We start from the raw sequence: 18,514 nt of genomic DNA, 5'->3' as shown, positions 1-18,514 counted from the left end.
AAGAACTTAATTCAATGGAGTCAGAGTAAAGCAATATTCATGACATGTAAAGTAAAAAAGTATACATTTTCTATATATTCATCATAAAAGGAAAATTTTAGTTCAAAATATTAAAGCCTACTCATCTAAGAATGAAACTGCCCAGTAGAAATGCTTAGCTCTCATGCGGTAATTTTATGAATATACAGAAAACTACTAAAACTTTAATTTGATGTAGTGAGTAGACAACTCTATTCCACATTTATGTTTATTAAAAACTGACATAAACAAACAAAACCTGTACAAAAATTACCCCACATCAATTATCACTCTGAAACAGTAATCTTGAGAGACATTATCGCCTAGGACCCCCTCTTCCTCGGCCACGGCCACGTCCTCTTCCTCTACCTCGGCCTCGGCCTCTTCCTGCAACTGAAGGAAAAGAAAAACAAAGCAAGTTCAATTATCTTCTGCACTAATGTTACTTGACTACCACAAACAGCATTTACACACATACCTGCCCCCCCTTCATATTTCTTACTTAGCAGCTATAGTAAACTCAGATTTTCTCCTCAAATGTATTAGACCTGAGTACCCCTCTGCCCCCCGCCAACACATTATCATGTAGAACCAAGAACTGCTGGCCTAAGGAGATTCTTTATTATAATATCTGTTTCACTTTACTTAGTGAGAAATTTGTCAAGTTTTAAAATATTTTTTCTTTGTATTTCTCAAATTCACCATGAAATGAACAGCAAATGAAGATGAAAGAGGTATATCAATGAAAGAGAACATGAACTCTTTATGCCAGATTTTTGGTTACTGACTAGAACCTAAGCAAGTTAATTCAAAGCAGGAACTTTTAAATATATTACAGCAAATAACAATTCATAACTCTTCAGAACCTTAAAAGTCATTTGACCCAATCATAATCTAGTGTTTTAACCCACATAGCAATGTCTTTGTCACCTGGTTACCCTAATTCCAGTTGACTATCACAGTGACAAAAAAATCATCACCCAAATAAACTTATTTCATCTTCAGACAGCAATGAATATTAGAAAATCCTGCCATGTAGCTGAAGTTAGTCACATTCTAAATTTCTACCCATTGATTCTAGTCTTACTATTCAAAGCAATAAAGAATAAGTCTAGGACTTCTGTTAAAACAAGGCAGATTGACCATACTTATCGTCAATTCCTTCTGAAATACTACTCATGATAGAAAAGGAATAAAAACGGTATTTACCATTTTTACCCTTAAGGATAAAGAAAACCAGAGAAAACACAATAGATGAAAGATTTTAACAAATTTCTAAGTCAGAATGTAGATTATGAACTGTAAATATTTAGTAAAGGAAGAATAACTTCTGAAAAACTTAGGATCTTAGAAGCAAAGGGTGAAATGATACGAGGAAGCAGGTTGAAAACAGAAAAAAATGGTTGACAATCTTATGTGAAATCAGTTTGACTGGCCAGTCCTTTTCCCCACCTTGCAAAACCAATCATTATTTCCCTAACAGGTAGGTAGGAAAGAAAAGGTAGGATAAGCCTAAGGACTTTGAAGCAGAAAGGCCTCATATTTGAAAATACTTGCCAAGTAGAGAGCAATATGAGGCACAGGGCTGCGGGGGAGGAGTGGGGTTAAACCAATCATTTTCAAGCTATGAGTTGTAGCTTTTCTAATTTTTTTTTTTTTTTTTAATGAAAGAGAATCAAATAGGGGAACTTAAGGGCATTTGTATGTATTATGACTAATTCTTCATGAGACTTTTGTTTCAGTTATACATGAGTGGGTCATGATGCAAAGTATATTTCTTACCATGGGTACGAGGGCAGAAAAGACTCAAAGTCACAATATTAAATGCACATCTACAAAATACCCAGCCCTTTTTTCCTGCCCTGCTCCTATAATGCTGGCTACCAGACATATGCCTCACAAGGTGGGCAACTGGAATCTTTTCATGAGAAAACCAGCTCTAGAAAAGACTTCCAGATTCTGAAATTTTGGGTCTCAGTGAAGAGGCCAACTCACTTCTCAACACTACAGTGAGACCCACTAGATGAGAAGTACAGCCTCCTTGCCCAGAACTTCCCTTTATAGTGTCCTCATTAAATAATAATACATGGCCAACGCTGAAGTTACTTAAGTAAAGCCTTCAACATAAAAGACCAAATAAAAAGATCAAATGAAAAGAGAAACCAGAGAAAACAAAATAATGCCAAGGACAGACTAAAACTTCAAAATGCAAAATTTTAGGGCCGGCCCGTGGCTCACTCGGGAGAGTGCGGTGCTGATAACACCAAGGCCCTGGGTTCGGATCCCATATACGGATGGCCGGTTCGCTCACTGGCTGAGCGTGGTGCTGACAACACCAAGTTAAGGGTTAAGATCCCCTTACTGGTCATCTTTTTAAAAAAAAAAAAAAAAAAAAAAAGCAAAATTTTAATTATCATCTAACCAGTGATAAGAAAACATTGCATTCACTAAAACAAGAACAGGATCTATGAAAAATTATCAGAGAACAAGGAGGCTTGAAAATTAAGTATGTGCTAGATTGGAAGAGATAGTCAAAGAAATTGCTCAGAAAATAAAACAAAAAGGCAAAGAGAGAGAAAAATAAAAAAGCTCAGTCAGAAGGCCAGATTATTTAAGAATTACAGGAAGAAACAGAGCAAGCAAAAAGAAAGAAATTATCAAAGTTATACTAGTAAATTTCTTAGCTGTAAAGAATATCCACATTGTAAGAGTTCGCCAACTACCCAGAAAAACAAAACAGAGGGGAAGGAAGGGGCAGTGGGAAGGAAATGTTAGAATTTCAGATAACCAGGAATAAAGAGCAAATTTCCAATCTTCCAGAGAAGAGAGTTTGGGGAACTAGGCCATGCACAAAGAAACAAGAAATACCAATACTTTGGACAAGAAAGACAGCAATCTTTTCAACAGCAACACCAGGAGCTATAATAAATACTGTAAGCACTCATGGCAAACACAGGGAATTTTAAACAACTAAAAAACCTGTGTTGCTCACAAATGTTTATATTCTGAGTAGATTAGGGTATAAATACAACCATTCACAAAAGCATTTAATCCTTCAAACTCACCGGCTTCCCTTTTCTTGGATTTCACCTTAGGTTCAACATCCACAAGTAGTGTATCCAGAGGTAAGCTGTCTGGTAGAATAAAATATCGAATGTTATTTCCTCGAATACTCAGTGTTTCCAGCTGTACAGGTTCTCTGTTCTTCAGGGTCATTTTCACAGCTTTAAGATGTGTATTCATGCTAACATCTACACCTAAAGGAGGGGGGAAAAAAGAGCAATTATTAGCATGATAAGGAAGGCAACCAATTAACTATCTATGAAGACTGTAAATATTGTATTATAAAAGAGTACTTTGTGTTCTGCTACAGTGACACAATTTAGCACATGTGCAACTTGTAAATGGGGATAATGCCAGTATAAATCAGCAATCTTTCCTTCATGGAGATTTTTCCCAGTATGCCAATCTTTTACAATTAGGTATGCTTACAGAAGTGAATGCACAAGAGGTATTCTGACTACATATGCTTTAGGCCCATTGCCCTCTGTACTGTCCTCCTCTCTTAGGTTTGGCAGCTGTTTATTACATGGTTTTCCCATTGTCCTGGTAACTTCCTTACAATCCCCATTCCACCAAGCTATCTTCACCTTTGTTTTTAAAGTCCTATACTTAACTGTAGTATTTTTCCTTATTACTAGGAATTTAACATACCTTCTTAACTGTGCTTTTTTTTTTTTAAAGGATTATTACTATTTTTGTTAATAATTTGATTATCTAGTTGCACATGTTTTGAGTGGTCTGCCCCAACCTATTTTTCCCATTTAGCCATTATTTTTATTATGAGATTTTTGCAAAATACAAATCAAGGTTTTTCAGGACAAATATACAGCATTATAGCAGAAACACCTGGTTATTGGAAACTTCACCAAATTACATCTGAACAAATGGGAATGATTAAAGACCTACTTAATTTCTTTCATTAGAAAGTTAAGGTGAGGGGCTGGCCATTAGCTCAATTGGCTAGGATGTGGTGCTGACAACAGCAAGGTCCAGGGTTCGATCCCTATACCAGCCAGCCACCGAAAAAAAAAACAAAAACGTTAAGGTCAGAAAACATGAATTCTCTCAACTTTCCCAAATTCCACCTAAAATTTTCAGTGTTACTAATTCTCTCTTCCTTCCTCCCAGTAAGAGAAGGAAAAAGTCCTCTTCTTTCCTAAAGTGAATATGCTCTTGAAACTCCTTGGGGACTGTTATCCTATGCCAGTCCCACCACTGTACTTTGGAAGCAGACAACTTGTTTTGATTTTACGGGCTAAAGCTGAAAGGAGTTTGCTCCCAGTCTCAGATGAGACTTTGGAATTTTTGAGTGGAAGGTGGAAAGAGTGGAGACTTTTGGGGCTATTGGGACATGATGACTTTAATTTGCATAGTGAGAAAAACATGAGTTTTGGGAGGCTGGGGGCAGAATGCTATGGTTTGAATATGGTTTGTCCCCACCAAAATACACGTTGAGGCTTGGTCCCCAATGTGGGGATATTGAGAATGAGGCCTTTAAGAGGTAATTAAGCAGTTTAGTTAGATTAATGTCTTTCTGGAGAGACTGTTAGTTTGCATCAGAGCAGGTTAGCCTCCTTTGTGCCCTGTCTTTTTTGCACATGCTTAGTCTTGCACATGCTCCTGCCATGTGACGCCATCCGCCATGTTATGAGGTCCTCACCAGATGCAGCCACCCTATCTTGAACTTCCCAGCCTCCAGAACCATGAGCTAAATAAAACTCCTCTCTTTATAAATTAACCAGTCTCAGGTATTCTGTTATATCAACAGAAACCGGACTAAAACAGGGAAACTGATTCATGTAGGGAGAGGGAAAAAACAAGATCTATGAGGTCTTTCCATGTTTGAGGAACTGCATCCTAAGTAATTTATTTTATTTTATTTTATTATTATTATTTTTTTAAAGATGACCGGTAAGGGGATCTTAACCCTTGACTTGGTGTTGTCAGCACCACGCTCTCCGAAGTGAGCTAACCGGCCATCCCCATATAGGGATCTGAACCCGTGACCTTGGTGTTATCAGCACCACACTCTCCCAAGTAAGCCACAGGCCGGCTCCCTCAGTAATTTAAATTTAATCCTCAATATCCCTATGGTAGATATTAGGATTATCCCCATGTGAAAACTGAAAGAATATGTATTCATATTTATATATATTTATATAAGATATAAGAAACTTGTAACAGTGGTTGTCAGTGGAGAGAGAATTGGATTTTTACTAGATTTTGCTCCCACAGTTTACCGAAACTTTTCCCCTGAGACGTCCATTTATTAAGTGCCTACTTTATGTTAGGCAAACCTTGAATCACATTATTTATGTCTGTCTTCCATCACTAGATTTTGAGTTCCTAAAAGGCAAGAACACCACTCTGGCTCCTCCATAACATGTAACACAGTGCCCTGAAGAGAGCAGAATAAATCACTGTTTATAGAATTTTAACAGGGCAGCAATTACACTTCCTTAGATACAGTCACAGACCATATCACAACCTTATAACTGTACTGATTTCCTTCCACAACAATTGGTATTGCAAGGTACTAGCATACCCACAAATAATATGTTTAATACTTCACATTTACCTTGGTTTACTCAGACTCTGGATCTACATGTTAAAAAGTTATTTATAATTTAAATATTTCAGAGAGTGCAAACATGTTCACATAGCATTTTCTTTCATTTGGCTCATCAATTCTTTTGAAATTTTGCAAATTTTTAGAACACCTACTATGAGCGAAGAATCAGTGGACTTTAAATATAAAATTAAATATACAATATTATTAAAGCAAAGACTCAGACATAAGAAAATATTCCAAAATGTTATGCTGACAGTGAACGCCTTAGTGAGGTAAAATTTTGGTTCCCTGAACCACCCTTCCCTTTTCCCACATATTTTTTACCCAAGATAATCAGACATGGAAACCCCACCCTCTATCCTCAGGGACTTTACAATCTAATAGGGAACAAAAATTATTATTATTATTTTTTGCTGGCTAGTGCAGGGATGGAACCCCAGACCTCAGTGTTACCGGCACTATGCTCTATAAACAACTGAGCTAACCAGCCAGCCTTGGGAACACAAAAGTCTAATACAAACCTTATAAAATGTATTTTAAAAGAAGCAACATTCCAGGCAGAGGAACACACAAGCAAGACATAAAAGTAGGAAAACAGGATAACCTGGGAAATTCATTTTGGCCGTAGCACAAGTACCTAAGGTGAGGCTTAAGTAAGAAGGTCAGTTAAATAATTCAGACAGAATGAGGATTTGTACTATAATAATGTTCATTAAGCAACCAAAAAAGAATTGTGCTTCGCAGGTGGAAGAGGAAAAAAAAAAGTGTTATAAATGCAGTCCAACCTCCATACCTGTGATTGTTCCATGGACCTGTGTTCCATTCTTCAATTCAATGGTTACAGTTTCATGACTCAATTTCATCAGAAATCTATAAACAAGAATAAAACCATAAATTTTCACCTTTAACACTTTAAAAAATCATGCTTATTAAGTTAAAAGGGTGAAATTCCTAAATGCTGAAAATCTGCTAGGTGCTATCTGCATCAATTCCTATTAATAATTTGTATAACAATTTCAGCATTCCCAGGATTATACCCTCAACATTTATAAAGGAGCAGAATAATACTAACAAACTGTCACCTGGATGTTTCTGATTCTCTAACCTATTATACGTCTTAGCCTCAAATCCAGACATAAAGATCCTAGATTCATTATAAGCCCCCCCACACCGTCAAAAATTATAATTTGTAGTGAAAGATTACATGTTTATTGTACATATATAAATAAAAATCTCCCTTCTGTGTTTGGGAATATTCTTCCAGGTCATTTTATATGCATTCATGAGCGTATACATAAGATTTGTAACAGGTCCATACTTTAACGACTTCTATAACTTGTAGTTCTCATTTAGCAGTTTATATTGGAGATATTTCCATGTCAGTATATAAAAACATTCTTTCTAAGAGATGGATAGTATTCCACTATATGAAAATGTCATAATTCATTATCCCTCTGTCGATGGACCTTAGTTTCCAATTTCTGCTATTACATACAAACCCATTTATGCAAACCCTCACCAATACTAGTTGTTACCAATCTTATAAATTTTTGTCCACTTGATAGGAGAAAAAAGGGCAATTCGTTTTTCCCTAATTACTTGTGAGATTGAATATCTTGTTATGAACATGAGAAACTGTATTTTTTCTGTGAATTACCTATTCACACGTTTTCAATTAGGCTGTTTTTCTTTTCTTTTCCGCCAGTTTGCCAGTCATTCAAGTTTGTTTGTGGTTTGTTTAGTCATAACATTTTTTCATTTTTATGTTTTTAAATGTCCTTCTGAAGTACGAAATTAGCTTAGCAAGATGTTTCCCAACCCATCTTTCCCAAGAGATTGTATGTTTGTGGTTTGTTTAGTCATAACATTTTTTCATTTTTATGTTTTTAAATGTCCTTCTGAAGTACGAAATTAGCTTAGCAAGATGTTTCCCAACCCATCTTTCCCAAGAGATTGTAAAACAGTCTCTTATTTTCCTCTACTTTCATATTTAGTTTTAATCACCTGGAATTAATCTCCCTTCTGCGCAGTGTGAGGTAAAAATTGACCTTTATTATTTTTCCCAACTGGACAGCCAGTTGCCTCAATAATGTATAATAAACAATCCATCTGTTCCTCACTTCATCTAGACTTTTGTTCCCTTCTGTGTTTTTATTATGAACTACTGCAGAGAAAGAAAAGTTGAGGGATCCACAAATTATTAAAATGTTGCCAATCTCCTCTCCCTCTTTCTACACATATTTACACTTTCACCCTATCATCTGAAAGTAAATTGCAGGCATTATGACACTTCAGCATTCATTTTCTAATGAGGACGGTTCTCCTACATAACCATAACCCTACAATCACATCCAAGAAAATGAACAATAATTCCATAATATCATCTAATATGCAGTTCATACTCAAAATTTAAAATTTCTATGTACTTTGTAGACTCTGCCATCGCATCTATCATACTAAATGGTATTATGTAGTACCATTTCTTCTCCCCCACTAGACTACTGTTGAGGGCAAGGATCATAACCTCTATATGTAATCCTGGATTTTAACAGGCATTGAATAATGTTGGCTAAAATGTTTCAATGATTAAAGGGAAGCCAACCTTAAAACACCACTATTTTTTAATGGTATAGACAGCCATCACAAAAGAGGAAATTACGTGGTCTGGGATATAGCAAGCCCCAAACTTTAAAAATTAAAAAGATCTGTGTTGAATCTCTTTTCATACATGTCAAGAAAAAGTTTCTCTCAATGAATTGGCTAGCATTTTTATTTCACCACATAAGAATTACTTAATTCAGCTCTAAATTTAATAATCAATTACACCTATCTTAGTGTAGAATTCTGAACTAATGGTTTCCTTCCATTACCAAGTTTTTGTTTTTATCTTTTATTATAACTGTCCCACTCAGTAATAACTTTTGCTCTAAAGGTTCTTCGGATCATTTTTGGAAGTAGGCAGGATTAAGGTAAAAACAAAATACTTTAGTAATCAGGCAATTTGCCATATGAAAGGGTAGATCGAGCATCCCTAATCCAAATATCTGAAATCTGAAATGCTTCAAAATCCGAACTTTTTGAGTACCAACATGACGTTCAAAAGAAATGCTCAACCAATATATATTCTGCAAATATTCCAAAATTTTTAAAAATCCAAAAGTGGAAACACTTCCGGTCCCAAGCATTTAAGATAAGGTATACTCAACCTGTAAAAGGAAAACCAGAAAGTAAGCAAAAAAGGCCTCTGAAAAATCAAAACACATTTCAGCAAGACATCAAGGATATTTCTTTGATAAGTGGTCGCTGGGCTTGGTAATGAGGATTAAAAATGAGTAAGAGGAGGGTAGACCCTCAAGGAGCTCAAAGTCTAGTAGGAAGTTAAGATACATAAAAGATATGTCAAAATAACTGTAAATTGTAGAATGCAATGGAGATATAGACAGGTTTTTACCAGGAATATAATGTAGCATGGAAAGAAGGGAGTCAGATCTTGGTAGACTTCTAGTAAGAAGTTTGAAGTTGGAAATATGCAGCAAGAGACAAAGGCAAAGACAGTGGAAAGAAACAGCACAAGGTAGAGCACATATAGATAATATCAGTGGAATATTAACTTCAAAAATATGAGTAAGGAGTTAGGCAGGTTCCTTTCATGAAAAGCCCCAAGCTCTGTTAAAGAATTCCTCAAGGAGGACTACTGAAAAGTTTTCATCAATGAAGTAGAGTGTCAGGGTGATATTCACATTTCAAAGAGACGTTCAGAAAGATTTTAGAGACAGAAGTACAATCTTTAGGAAGACAAATTAGGTAACTAAAGCAGTATACAGGCTAAAGCTACAGTAATCAAGACATAAGGAACAACAGATCAATGAAACAGAATAGAGCGCCCAGAAATAGACTGGCATTTACAGGGTTGATTTTCTACAAAAGTGCCAAAGCAGGCTAATGTGTAAAGCAGAGTCTTCAACAAAAAGATGCTGGAATAACTGGAAATCCATATAGAAAAAGTGAACCTGGACCTCTAACTCACACCATTTACCAAAACTAATTCACAGTGGACCACAGACCAACAAAAGTTAAAATTATACAGCTTTTAGGGCTGGCCCATTAGCTCACTTGGTTAGCACATGGTGTTGTAACACCAACGTCATGGGTTCCCCATACTGCCAGACCCACTGCCAGACCCCCTCCCCGCCCCAGCAAAAGTGGAAAGAAAGAAAGAAAGAAAGAAAATAAATAAATAAATAAATAAATAAAGCTTTTAGAAGAAACATAGGAGAATAACTCCATGATTTGAAGGTAGACAAACATTTCTCTGACAGCACATAGAGTTAGAATAATAAAAGGAAAAGCTGATAAATTAAGATTTCCTCAAAATAAACTTATGCTCATTAAGAAACACTACTAAGGAAATGAACAGGCAACCACAAACTGGGAGAAAATGTATCTGACAAAGGATGGTATCCAGGACATATGAGGAACGTACAACTCTGGATCCTCATACTGGCCACCACCAAAAAAATAAAAATAAATAAATAAATCAAAATAAACAAAAAATCTGAAAAGACACTTCACAAAAGAAGATATACAAACTGCCACTAAGCAGGTTTTGAAAGTGTGCAACATCATTCATTAGTCACTAGGAAAATGCAAATTAAAGCCCTAAGGAGATAGCTCTACACACACTCTAAAATGGGAGTATGCAGCCAGAGAGCAGTTACCTGGGAAGGGCTTCAGGAAACTTTGAGGTTCTGGTAATGTTATACATCTTGACAGGAATTTGGGATACACATGTGTATAAATTTTTCAATATTGGGAAATATACACTGCATTTCATTGTATAAAATATTTACCTCAAAAGGGGAAATAAAAAACCATGGGTGAAAAAAAAAAAAAAGAGCCTGAATCTCAGTGGTGGTGACTGGAATGGACAGGAGGTTGCTGTGGGCAGGACAAATAGACAGTCGCCCCCCCCCCCCCCATCTGAGCCTAGGAACCAAACATTCAAACTGTCTTCTGGTGAATCCTTCACTACTGAATTTCTACTTACTGAAACTCAGATATCAAATATTCAGATAACGTGGTGTCTTTCAGTATTCAAACTCACACTTTTTGAACTCGAAACCCAAACAGAACTGGAAAATGAGATACTTTTATCAGGTAGGTAAAATTGGCAAACCTGGCAATTTATCAGATGTCAAGAATATATCCAAAGTTAAGAAGTCAAGCTTGCCTTCCAGGTTTTTTGGTTAAGATGACAGTAAGGATAAGGATGATAGTACCACCAACCGAGGTACAGAAATAAGTGCACTGAAAATTCAAACTAGTTAGCCAAACAACCATTTACTTGAGGCAAAATATTCTCCAGTAAGAAGAAATTTTGTTTCTATACTGTACCTAAGAATGGGATTCAGTACAGCCATTAAAAACCACAGGAAAATTCTGTACATGGAATATCTTTAAATGAGACAAAATGAATCCAAAGTATATTACATAAAATTTACCCATAAATAAAATCAGACTAGCAGGTATGGAGAAATTGCAAAAATGTACTTTAAATTCTGAGACTTCTTATCCAAAGACATAGTTCAATTAAAAATGAACTAAAAGTTGGGCCGGCCCGTGGCTCACTTGGGAGAGAGTGGTGCTGATAACACCCAAGGCCGAGGGTTCGGATCCCTATATAGGGATGGCCGGTTAGGTCACTTCGGAGAGCGTGGTGCTGACAACACGAAGTCAAGGGTTAAGATCCCCTTACCAGTCAGTCATCTTTGCGCGGGGGGGGGGGGTGGGGGGTGGGTGGGCGGAGAACTAAAAGTTAACCTTAAACGCCTTCTCTACAAACTATCCCCCGAATATAATACTGAAGTGTTATATGCTATTTCGAACATACTGTTAGTTATCTACCTATCTTCACCACTAAACAGAAATCTCCAAAAAGGAAGCGACTCTGAGACCTTTTAAAAAAATCCCATTCCCAGCGCACAGCATAACAGGTGCCCAGTAACTGTTTGGTCAACATTGACAATCCTTGACTCAACAAGAAAGAAACTAGCTAAATATTTATAATTGCTGGCTTAGTTACTAGAAGGCAGCTATGATCACCCTATACCACCAACGCACTTGGCTTAGTTATCAAAAACCTCTGCACTAATGCCTCAAGGAAAAACACCAAAACCAAATCTGTTTGCAGGTAGTTTGGAATTAATTACTCAAATCAGTAAACAAACCTTTAGTAGGTTCAACTGACCGACAGAATCCAGTCACAGAAATAAAACAGGAGAAATATCTATTATCTTGTAATAAGCCACAATTACGACTTCTGCCCCATATTGGGAAATTTTTCCTAAGGGAAATGTAGGTAGAATCGTATACCACAAGTCTAGAGAGTATAAAAAAATAAGATAAATAAAATAAATAAACTTATGAAGGCAGAAGTTTCATTATTTCTCGATACAAAGAGTACTGAGAAGCTGCGTGAGTTTAAATGAGACTAGAGATCCACCCCAAATGAAGACCGGTGCTAACCGAAAGAGCGAGCTTGTACGCCAGGCGCTGAAACGGCTCGGCCTTACGTCCACCTCTTGGAAGACACGCGGAATCCGCGCGCGACCCAGGCTGAAGCCCAAGCAAGAGCACCCGCGGCGCCGCCAAGATGGGGGGAGCGGCGGGTGCCGGAGGCTGTTAGCAGGCCGCGCGCACGCGGCTTTCCCGCCTCCAGCAACTGGGGCAGCGCAGCCTGCGGGCCCCGGCCCAAACCCTCCCCTCCCAGAACCCACCCCGCTAGGTCACCTCCTCACCTCACGAGCTTCATCCTAGCGGCGCCGTCAGCCTTTCGGTCCGATAGCGCACAAAATCCTAACAATGAGAACCTACCAACCGAGAGTATGAATGGCCGGAAACGCCTAGTCCCCGAGTTCCGGACGTAAAGGGCGCGCAGGGCGCTGCAGACGGACGGCGGAAGCGCCGAGGCCGCGCAGGACCGTGCTCTTTTCCGGCGGCGAGGAGCGCGACTGCGGCCCCTGGCGGCTGGAGGTGTGCCTTGCTACTGCTGAAGGCGTCCAGGGCTGGTCTACGACGAAATTTCCTGCAAGAGGGAGATTTGAAGAGATTAAATCCATTATTAGACCTGTCGCCATCACGCTTTGGCATAGCAGGGCATGGTGCGTGAAAGCACCGAATATAAGTTTCCCAGTGAACGAAGAGAATTTCTGAGAGAAGCCCAAAGGATTATGCTAATTCTGTTCCAACACAAGAAACCTTAGCATTAGGAGGGTACTTCGAAAAGTTCGTGGAAAAATTGAGTTAAAAGGTAAAACCAAGTCCAGTCTTCCTTCCTGTGATACGAGTTAAGTTAATGGAAACTCAGGAAAAGGATCAGAGGTATTTGTCCTCTTCTTTGGCAGGTCTGGACTTCAAGCAGTGACGCTGCCTGTTTGTAATTTTCATTTGACCCTAATGGCTCCGATTTCCCCTCAGTATTTAAGTGGAACAAGATAGAGGCCTGGCTTTGGAAGGCGGCAGAGCGAGAGGAGACCCGCGGTTGAGCTGAAGAGGAACCGGCGATTAGGACTCTCCTTGGCAGCCCAGATCCAAACGCTAGCTGCTGAGGCCTCGTGCCCCAAAGGCCCGAAGCAGACTGAGGCCCACGTCAGATGCAGCTGTCCCAGAATGAACTCAAGAATCCCGATCTGCGAAGCGGCAGCAGCAGAGCCCGGGGCAGTGGTGCTGGTGGCGGCGGCGTGAGCAGCGGCAGCGGCGGGGGCAGCGGCAGCGGCAGGAGCGACACCCTCTGGTACTGCCTCGTCACCCAGCAGCCCAGTAGAGTCCAAGCTGACCAGAGAAGTGGCTCTCCGGAGAGGCCCAAGACCCGAGGCAACCACACATGCAAGGCACTAGTGGCCAACTGAGTAGTCACGGAGGTAGCCATAACAAATTGGCAACCACAGCAACATCTGAGTCAGTCAATAGTGTCAAACCTGTGGACTGTGAAACCCCCTGCCGCAATGAATAAACATCAAAGAAAAGATACCAGAAATATGAAAAATCAAGAAAGTACACCACCCAAAGATAATAAATCTAAAGCTCTAGATCCTATAGAACAAGAAGCCCTTGAAATGACTGACAAAGAATTTCGAGTGATAATTCTTTTTTTTTTTTTTTTTTTTGTCTTTTTCGTGACCAGCACTCAGCCAGTGAGTGCACCGGCCATTCCTATAAAGGATCCAAACCCGCAGCGGGAGCGTCGCTGCGCTCCCAGCGCCACACTCTCCTGAGTGCGCCGCAGGCTCGGCCCATACAAGAAAACTCAGCTAGACATCATGATGAAACGAGGAAAAGTATACAGGACCTGAAAGAGGAAATGTACAAGGAAATCAATACCCTGGAAAAAAATGTAGCAGAACTTGCCAAACGGAAGAAGTCATTCAGCAAAAGAAAAAACACAACGGAGAGTTTAACCAGCAGGCTTGTGGAAGTTGAAGAGAGAACCTCTGAACTTGAAGATGGGCTGTTTGAAATAACACAAGCAGACAAAAAAAAAAAAAAAAAAGAATCAAAGGCATTGAAGAAAATCTGAGAGAGATATCAGACAACCTTAAGTGCTCAAATATCCGAGTCATGGGTATTCCAGAAGGGGAGGAAAAAGGAGAGTGCATTGAAAACATATTCAACAAAATAGTGGCAGAAAACTTCCCAGGTATAGGAAAAATCACAGATCTTCAGATCCAGGAAGCTCAACGATCTCCAAACGTATTCAACCCAAAAAGGTCTTCTCCAAGACATGTTATAGTCAAATTGGCAAAACTCAAAGACAAAGAGAGAATCTTAAAAGCTGCAAGAGAGAAGCATCAAATCACCTATAAGGGAGCCCCAATCAAGCTAACATCAGACTTTTCATCACAAACCCTAAAAGCCAGAAAGGAATGGGATGATATATTCAAAATTCTAAAAGACAGAGATTGCCAGCCAAGAATACTCTACCCTGCAAGGCTATCATTCCAAAATGAAGGGCAAATAGTATATTTCTCAGACAAACAAAAACTGCAGGAGTTTACCACCACACGACCACCCTTACAAGAAATTCTCAAGGGAGTACTAGGTTTGGTTCCTGAAAAACAACTACCACTGCCATAAAAACCCAAGAAAAATCAAAACCCACTAGTATAATAAAAATGGCATTCATGAAGAGAAAACAAACAAACAAAAAGTCTATCTACAACCCAAGGAACCAACAAACACAGAAAACAAACAGTAAATCAGAAAGCAAGAAACAAAAGACACCTAAGACAACCAAACAACGATCAATAAAATGCTAGGAATAAATCAACACTTTTCAATAACAACTCTTAATGTAAAAGGCTTAAATTCCCCAATCAAAAGACACAGACTGGCTGACTGGATTAAAAAGGAGGACCCAACTATATGCTGCCTGCAAGAGACCCACCTCACCCATAAAGACCCACATACACTAAGAGTGAAAGGATGGAACTAAGAGTGAAAGGATGGAAAAAGATTTACCATGCAAACAGAAAAGATAAACGAGCAGGAGTAGTTATTCTTATATATGACAAAGTAGACTTTAAACTAAAAACCATAAAAAGAGACAATGAGAAGACATAACCATCATAAATATATACGCACCCAATGTTGGAGCAGCCAGATTTATAAAACAAACTCTATTAGACCTAAAGAAGGAAATAGACACTAATACCATAATAGCAGGGGACCTGAACACCCCACTGTCAATATTAGACAGATCATCTAGGCAAAGAATCAGTAGAGAAACACAAGATCTAAACAAGACTCTAGACCAATTGGAATTGGCAGATATCTACAGAACATTCCACCCAACAACCTCAGAATATTCATTTTTCTCATCAGCACATGGATCATTCTCCAGGATAGATCACATATTAGGTCACAAATCAAGTCTCAACAAATTCAAAAAAATTGGAATTATCCCATGTATTTTCTCAGATCATAATGGATTAAAACTAGAAATCAATAACAAACGAAATTCTGGAAACTATACAAACACATGGAAATTAAACAGCATTCTCCTTAATGACATATGGGTCCAAGAAGAAATCAAGCAGGAAATCAAAAAATTTATTGAAACTAATGAAAATAATGATACATCATACCAAAACCTGTGGGATATTGCAAAAGCAGTATTAAGGGGGAAATTTATTGCATTAAATGCTCACCTCAGAAGAATGGAAAGATGGCAAGTGAACAACATTACACTTCACCTTAAAGATCTAGTAAAACAAGAACAATCCAAACCTAAAGTTAGCAGACAGAAAGAAATCATTAAAATCAGAGCAGAACTTAATGAAATTGAAACCCAAAAAACAATTCAAAAGATCGATGAATCAAAAAGTTGGTTTTTTGAAAAGATAAATAAAATTGACAAACGATTAGCATGGCTAACAAAAAAAAAAAAAAAAAGAAGAGAGAAGATTCAAATAACAAAAATTAGAAATGAAAAAGGTGATATTACAACTGATTCATCTGAAATACAAGGAATCATTCGAGACTACTATAAACAACTATACGCCAACAAGTTGGAAAATCTGGAGGAAATGGATAAATTTCTGGACACACACAAGCACCCAAAACTGAGCCATGAAGATGTAGAACATCTGAACAGACCAATAACAATAAAGGAGATTGAAGCTGTTATCAGAAGGCTTCCAACAAAGAAAATCCCAGGACCAGATGGATTCACAGCAGAGTTTTACCAAACATTCAAAGAGGAATTGACACCAATTCTTTCCAAACTATTCCAAAAGATTGAAACAGACGCAAATCTCCCAAACTCATTCTATGAAACAAACATCATTCTGATACCAAAACCAGGTAAAGATATAACCAAAAAAGAAAACTACAGGCCGATATTTTTGATGAATATAGATGCAAAAATCCTCACTAAAATACTAGCAAACAGCATACAGCAACACATACGTAAACTTATTCACCACAATCAGGTGGGATTCATCCCAGGGATGCAAGGTTGGTTCAACATATGCAAATCAATAAATGTGATACACCATATTAATAAACTCAAACACAAGGACCATATGATCATCTCTATAGATGCTGAAAAAGCATTTGATAAGATTCAACATTCATTCATGACAATGACCCTCTATAAGTTAGGTATAGATGGAAAGTATCTCAACATAATCAAAGCCATATATGATAAACCCATTCCCAATATAATCCTGAACGGGGAAAAGCTGAAAGCTTTTCCTTTAAGAACAGGAACTAGACAAGGATGCCCACTCTCACCACTCCTATTCAACATAGTGTTGGAAGTGCTAGCCAGAGCAATCAGAGAAGAGAAGGAAATAAAGGGCATCCAGATTGGAAAAGATGAAGTCAAACTGTCCCTGTTTGCAGATGACATGATCCTATATATCGAACAGCCTAAAGCCTCTACAAAAAAACTCTTGGAGGTGATAAATGATTTCAGCACAGTAGCAGGATACAAAATCTACACACAAAAATCGGTAGCATTTCTATTCTCCTATAGTGAATATGCAGAAAGAGAAATGAAGAAAGCATGCCCATTTACAATAGCCACCAAAACAATAAAATACTTAGGAATTGAGTTAACCAAGGAGGTCAAAAATGTCTATAATGAGAACTACAAACCACTGCTGAGAGAAATTAGAGAGGATACAAGAAGATGGAAAGATATCCCATGCTCTTGGATTGGAAGAATCAACATAGTGAAAATGTCCATACCACCCAAAGTGATATACAAATTCAACTCCATCCACATCAAAATTCCAATGACATTTTTCTCAGAAATGGAAAGAACTATCCAGACATTTATATGGAATAACAAAAGACCATGCATAGCCAAAGCAACGCTGAACAAAAAAAAATAAAGCTGGAGGCATAACACTACCTGACTTTAAACTATACTACAAAGCTATAATAACCAAAACAATATGGTACTGGCATAAAAACAGACACACTGATCAATGGAATAGAATAGAGAATCCAGAAATCAACCCACACACCTACAGCCATCTGATCTTTGACAAAGGCACCAACCCTATACACTGGGGAAGAGACTGCCTCTTTAGCAAGTGGTACTGGGAGAACTGGATATTAATATGCAGTAGAATGAAACTAGACCCATACCTTTCACCATATACTAAACTCAACTCAAAATGGATTAAAGAATTAAATACACACCCTGAAACAATAAAAATTCTTAAAGAAAACATAAGAGAGACACTTCAGGAAATAGGACTGGACACAGACTTCATGAATACGACCCCAAAAGCATGGGCAACCAAAGGAAAAATAAACAAATGGGATTATATATCAAACTAAAGAGCTTCTGCACAGCAAAAGAAACAATTAACAGAGTTAAAAGACAACCAACAGAGTGGGAGAAAATATTTGCAAAATATACATCTGACAAAGGATTAATATCCAGAATATACAAGGAACTCAAACAACTTTACAAGAAAAAAACAAGCAACCCAATTAAAAAATGGGCAAAAGAGCTAAGTAGGCATTTCTCTAAGGAAGATATACAAATGGCCAACAGACAAATGAAAAAATGCTCAACATCACTCAGCATCCGGGAAATGCAAATCAGAACCACACTGAGATACCATCTCACCCCAGTTAGGATGGCTAAAATCCAAAGACTCTGAACGATAAATACTGGCGAGGTTGCGGAGAAAAAGGAACTCTCATACATTGTTGGTGGGACTGCAAAATAGTGCAGCCTCTATGGAAAATGGTATGGAAGTTCCTCAAACCATTGCAGATAGATCTGCCATATGACCCAGCTATCCCACTGCTGGGAATATACCCAGAGGAATGGAAATCATC

The 18,514-nt window shown here is 38.1% G+C and overlaps 1 protein-coding gene across 1 annotated transcript; it reads right to left on the bottom strand.

The window, feature by feature from the left end:
• Window positions 1-233: 233 nt before the first annotated feature.
• Window positions 234-12,585, bottom strand: SNRPD1 (small nuclear ribonucleoprotein D1 polypeptide). Its single transcript, XM_063077425.1, has 4 exons — window positions 12,451-12,585; window positions 6,447-6,523; window positions 3,084-3,275; window positions 234-411 (listed from the first exon to the last, which is right to left on the bottom strand). Exons 1-4 carry the CDS (start codon window positions 12,462-12,464, stop codon window positions 335-337), a joined length of 360 nt encoding a protein of 119 aa, XP_062933495.1. The 5' UTR covers window positions 12,465-12,585; the 3' UTR covers window positions 234-334.
• Window positions 12,586-18,514: the final 5,929 nt, after the last annotated feature.

The sequence above is a fragment of the Cynocephalus volans genome, chromosome 13 (assembly GCF_027409185.1).
Source record: "Cynocephalus volans isolate mCynVol1 chromosome 13, mCynVol1.pri, whole genome shotgun sequence".
Lineage (NCBI taxonomy): Eukaryota > Metazoa > Chordata > Mammalia > Dermoptera > Cynocephalidae > Cynocephalus > Cynocephalus volans.
This window is presented reverse-complemented; position numbering and strand designations above follow the sequence as displayed.

Bases quoted from the DNA above. Each gene is read 5' to 3' on its own strand.
- SNRPD1 (XM_063077425.1), bottom strand. The intron at 3,276-6,446 runs GTATGGAGGTTG...CCCCTCCTTTAG, and splicing joins GGTCCATGGAACAATCACAG to GTGTAGATGTTAGCATGAAT. The intron at 412-3,083 runs GTGAGTTTGAAG...CTTTTCCTTCAG, and splicing joins ATCCAAGAAAAGGGAAGCCG to TTGCAGGAAGAGGCCGAGGC.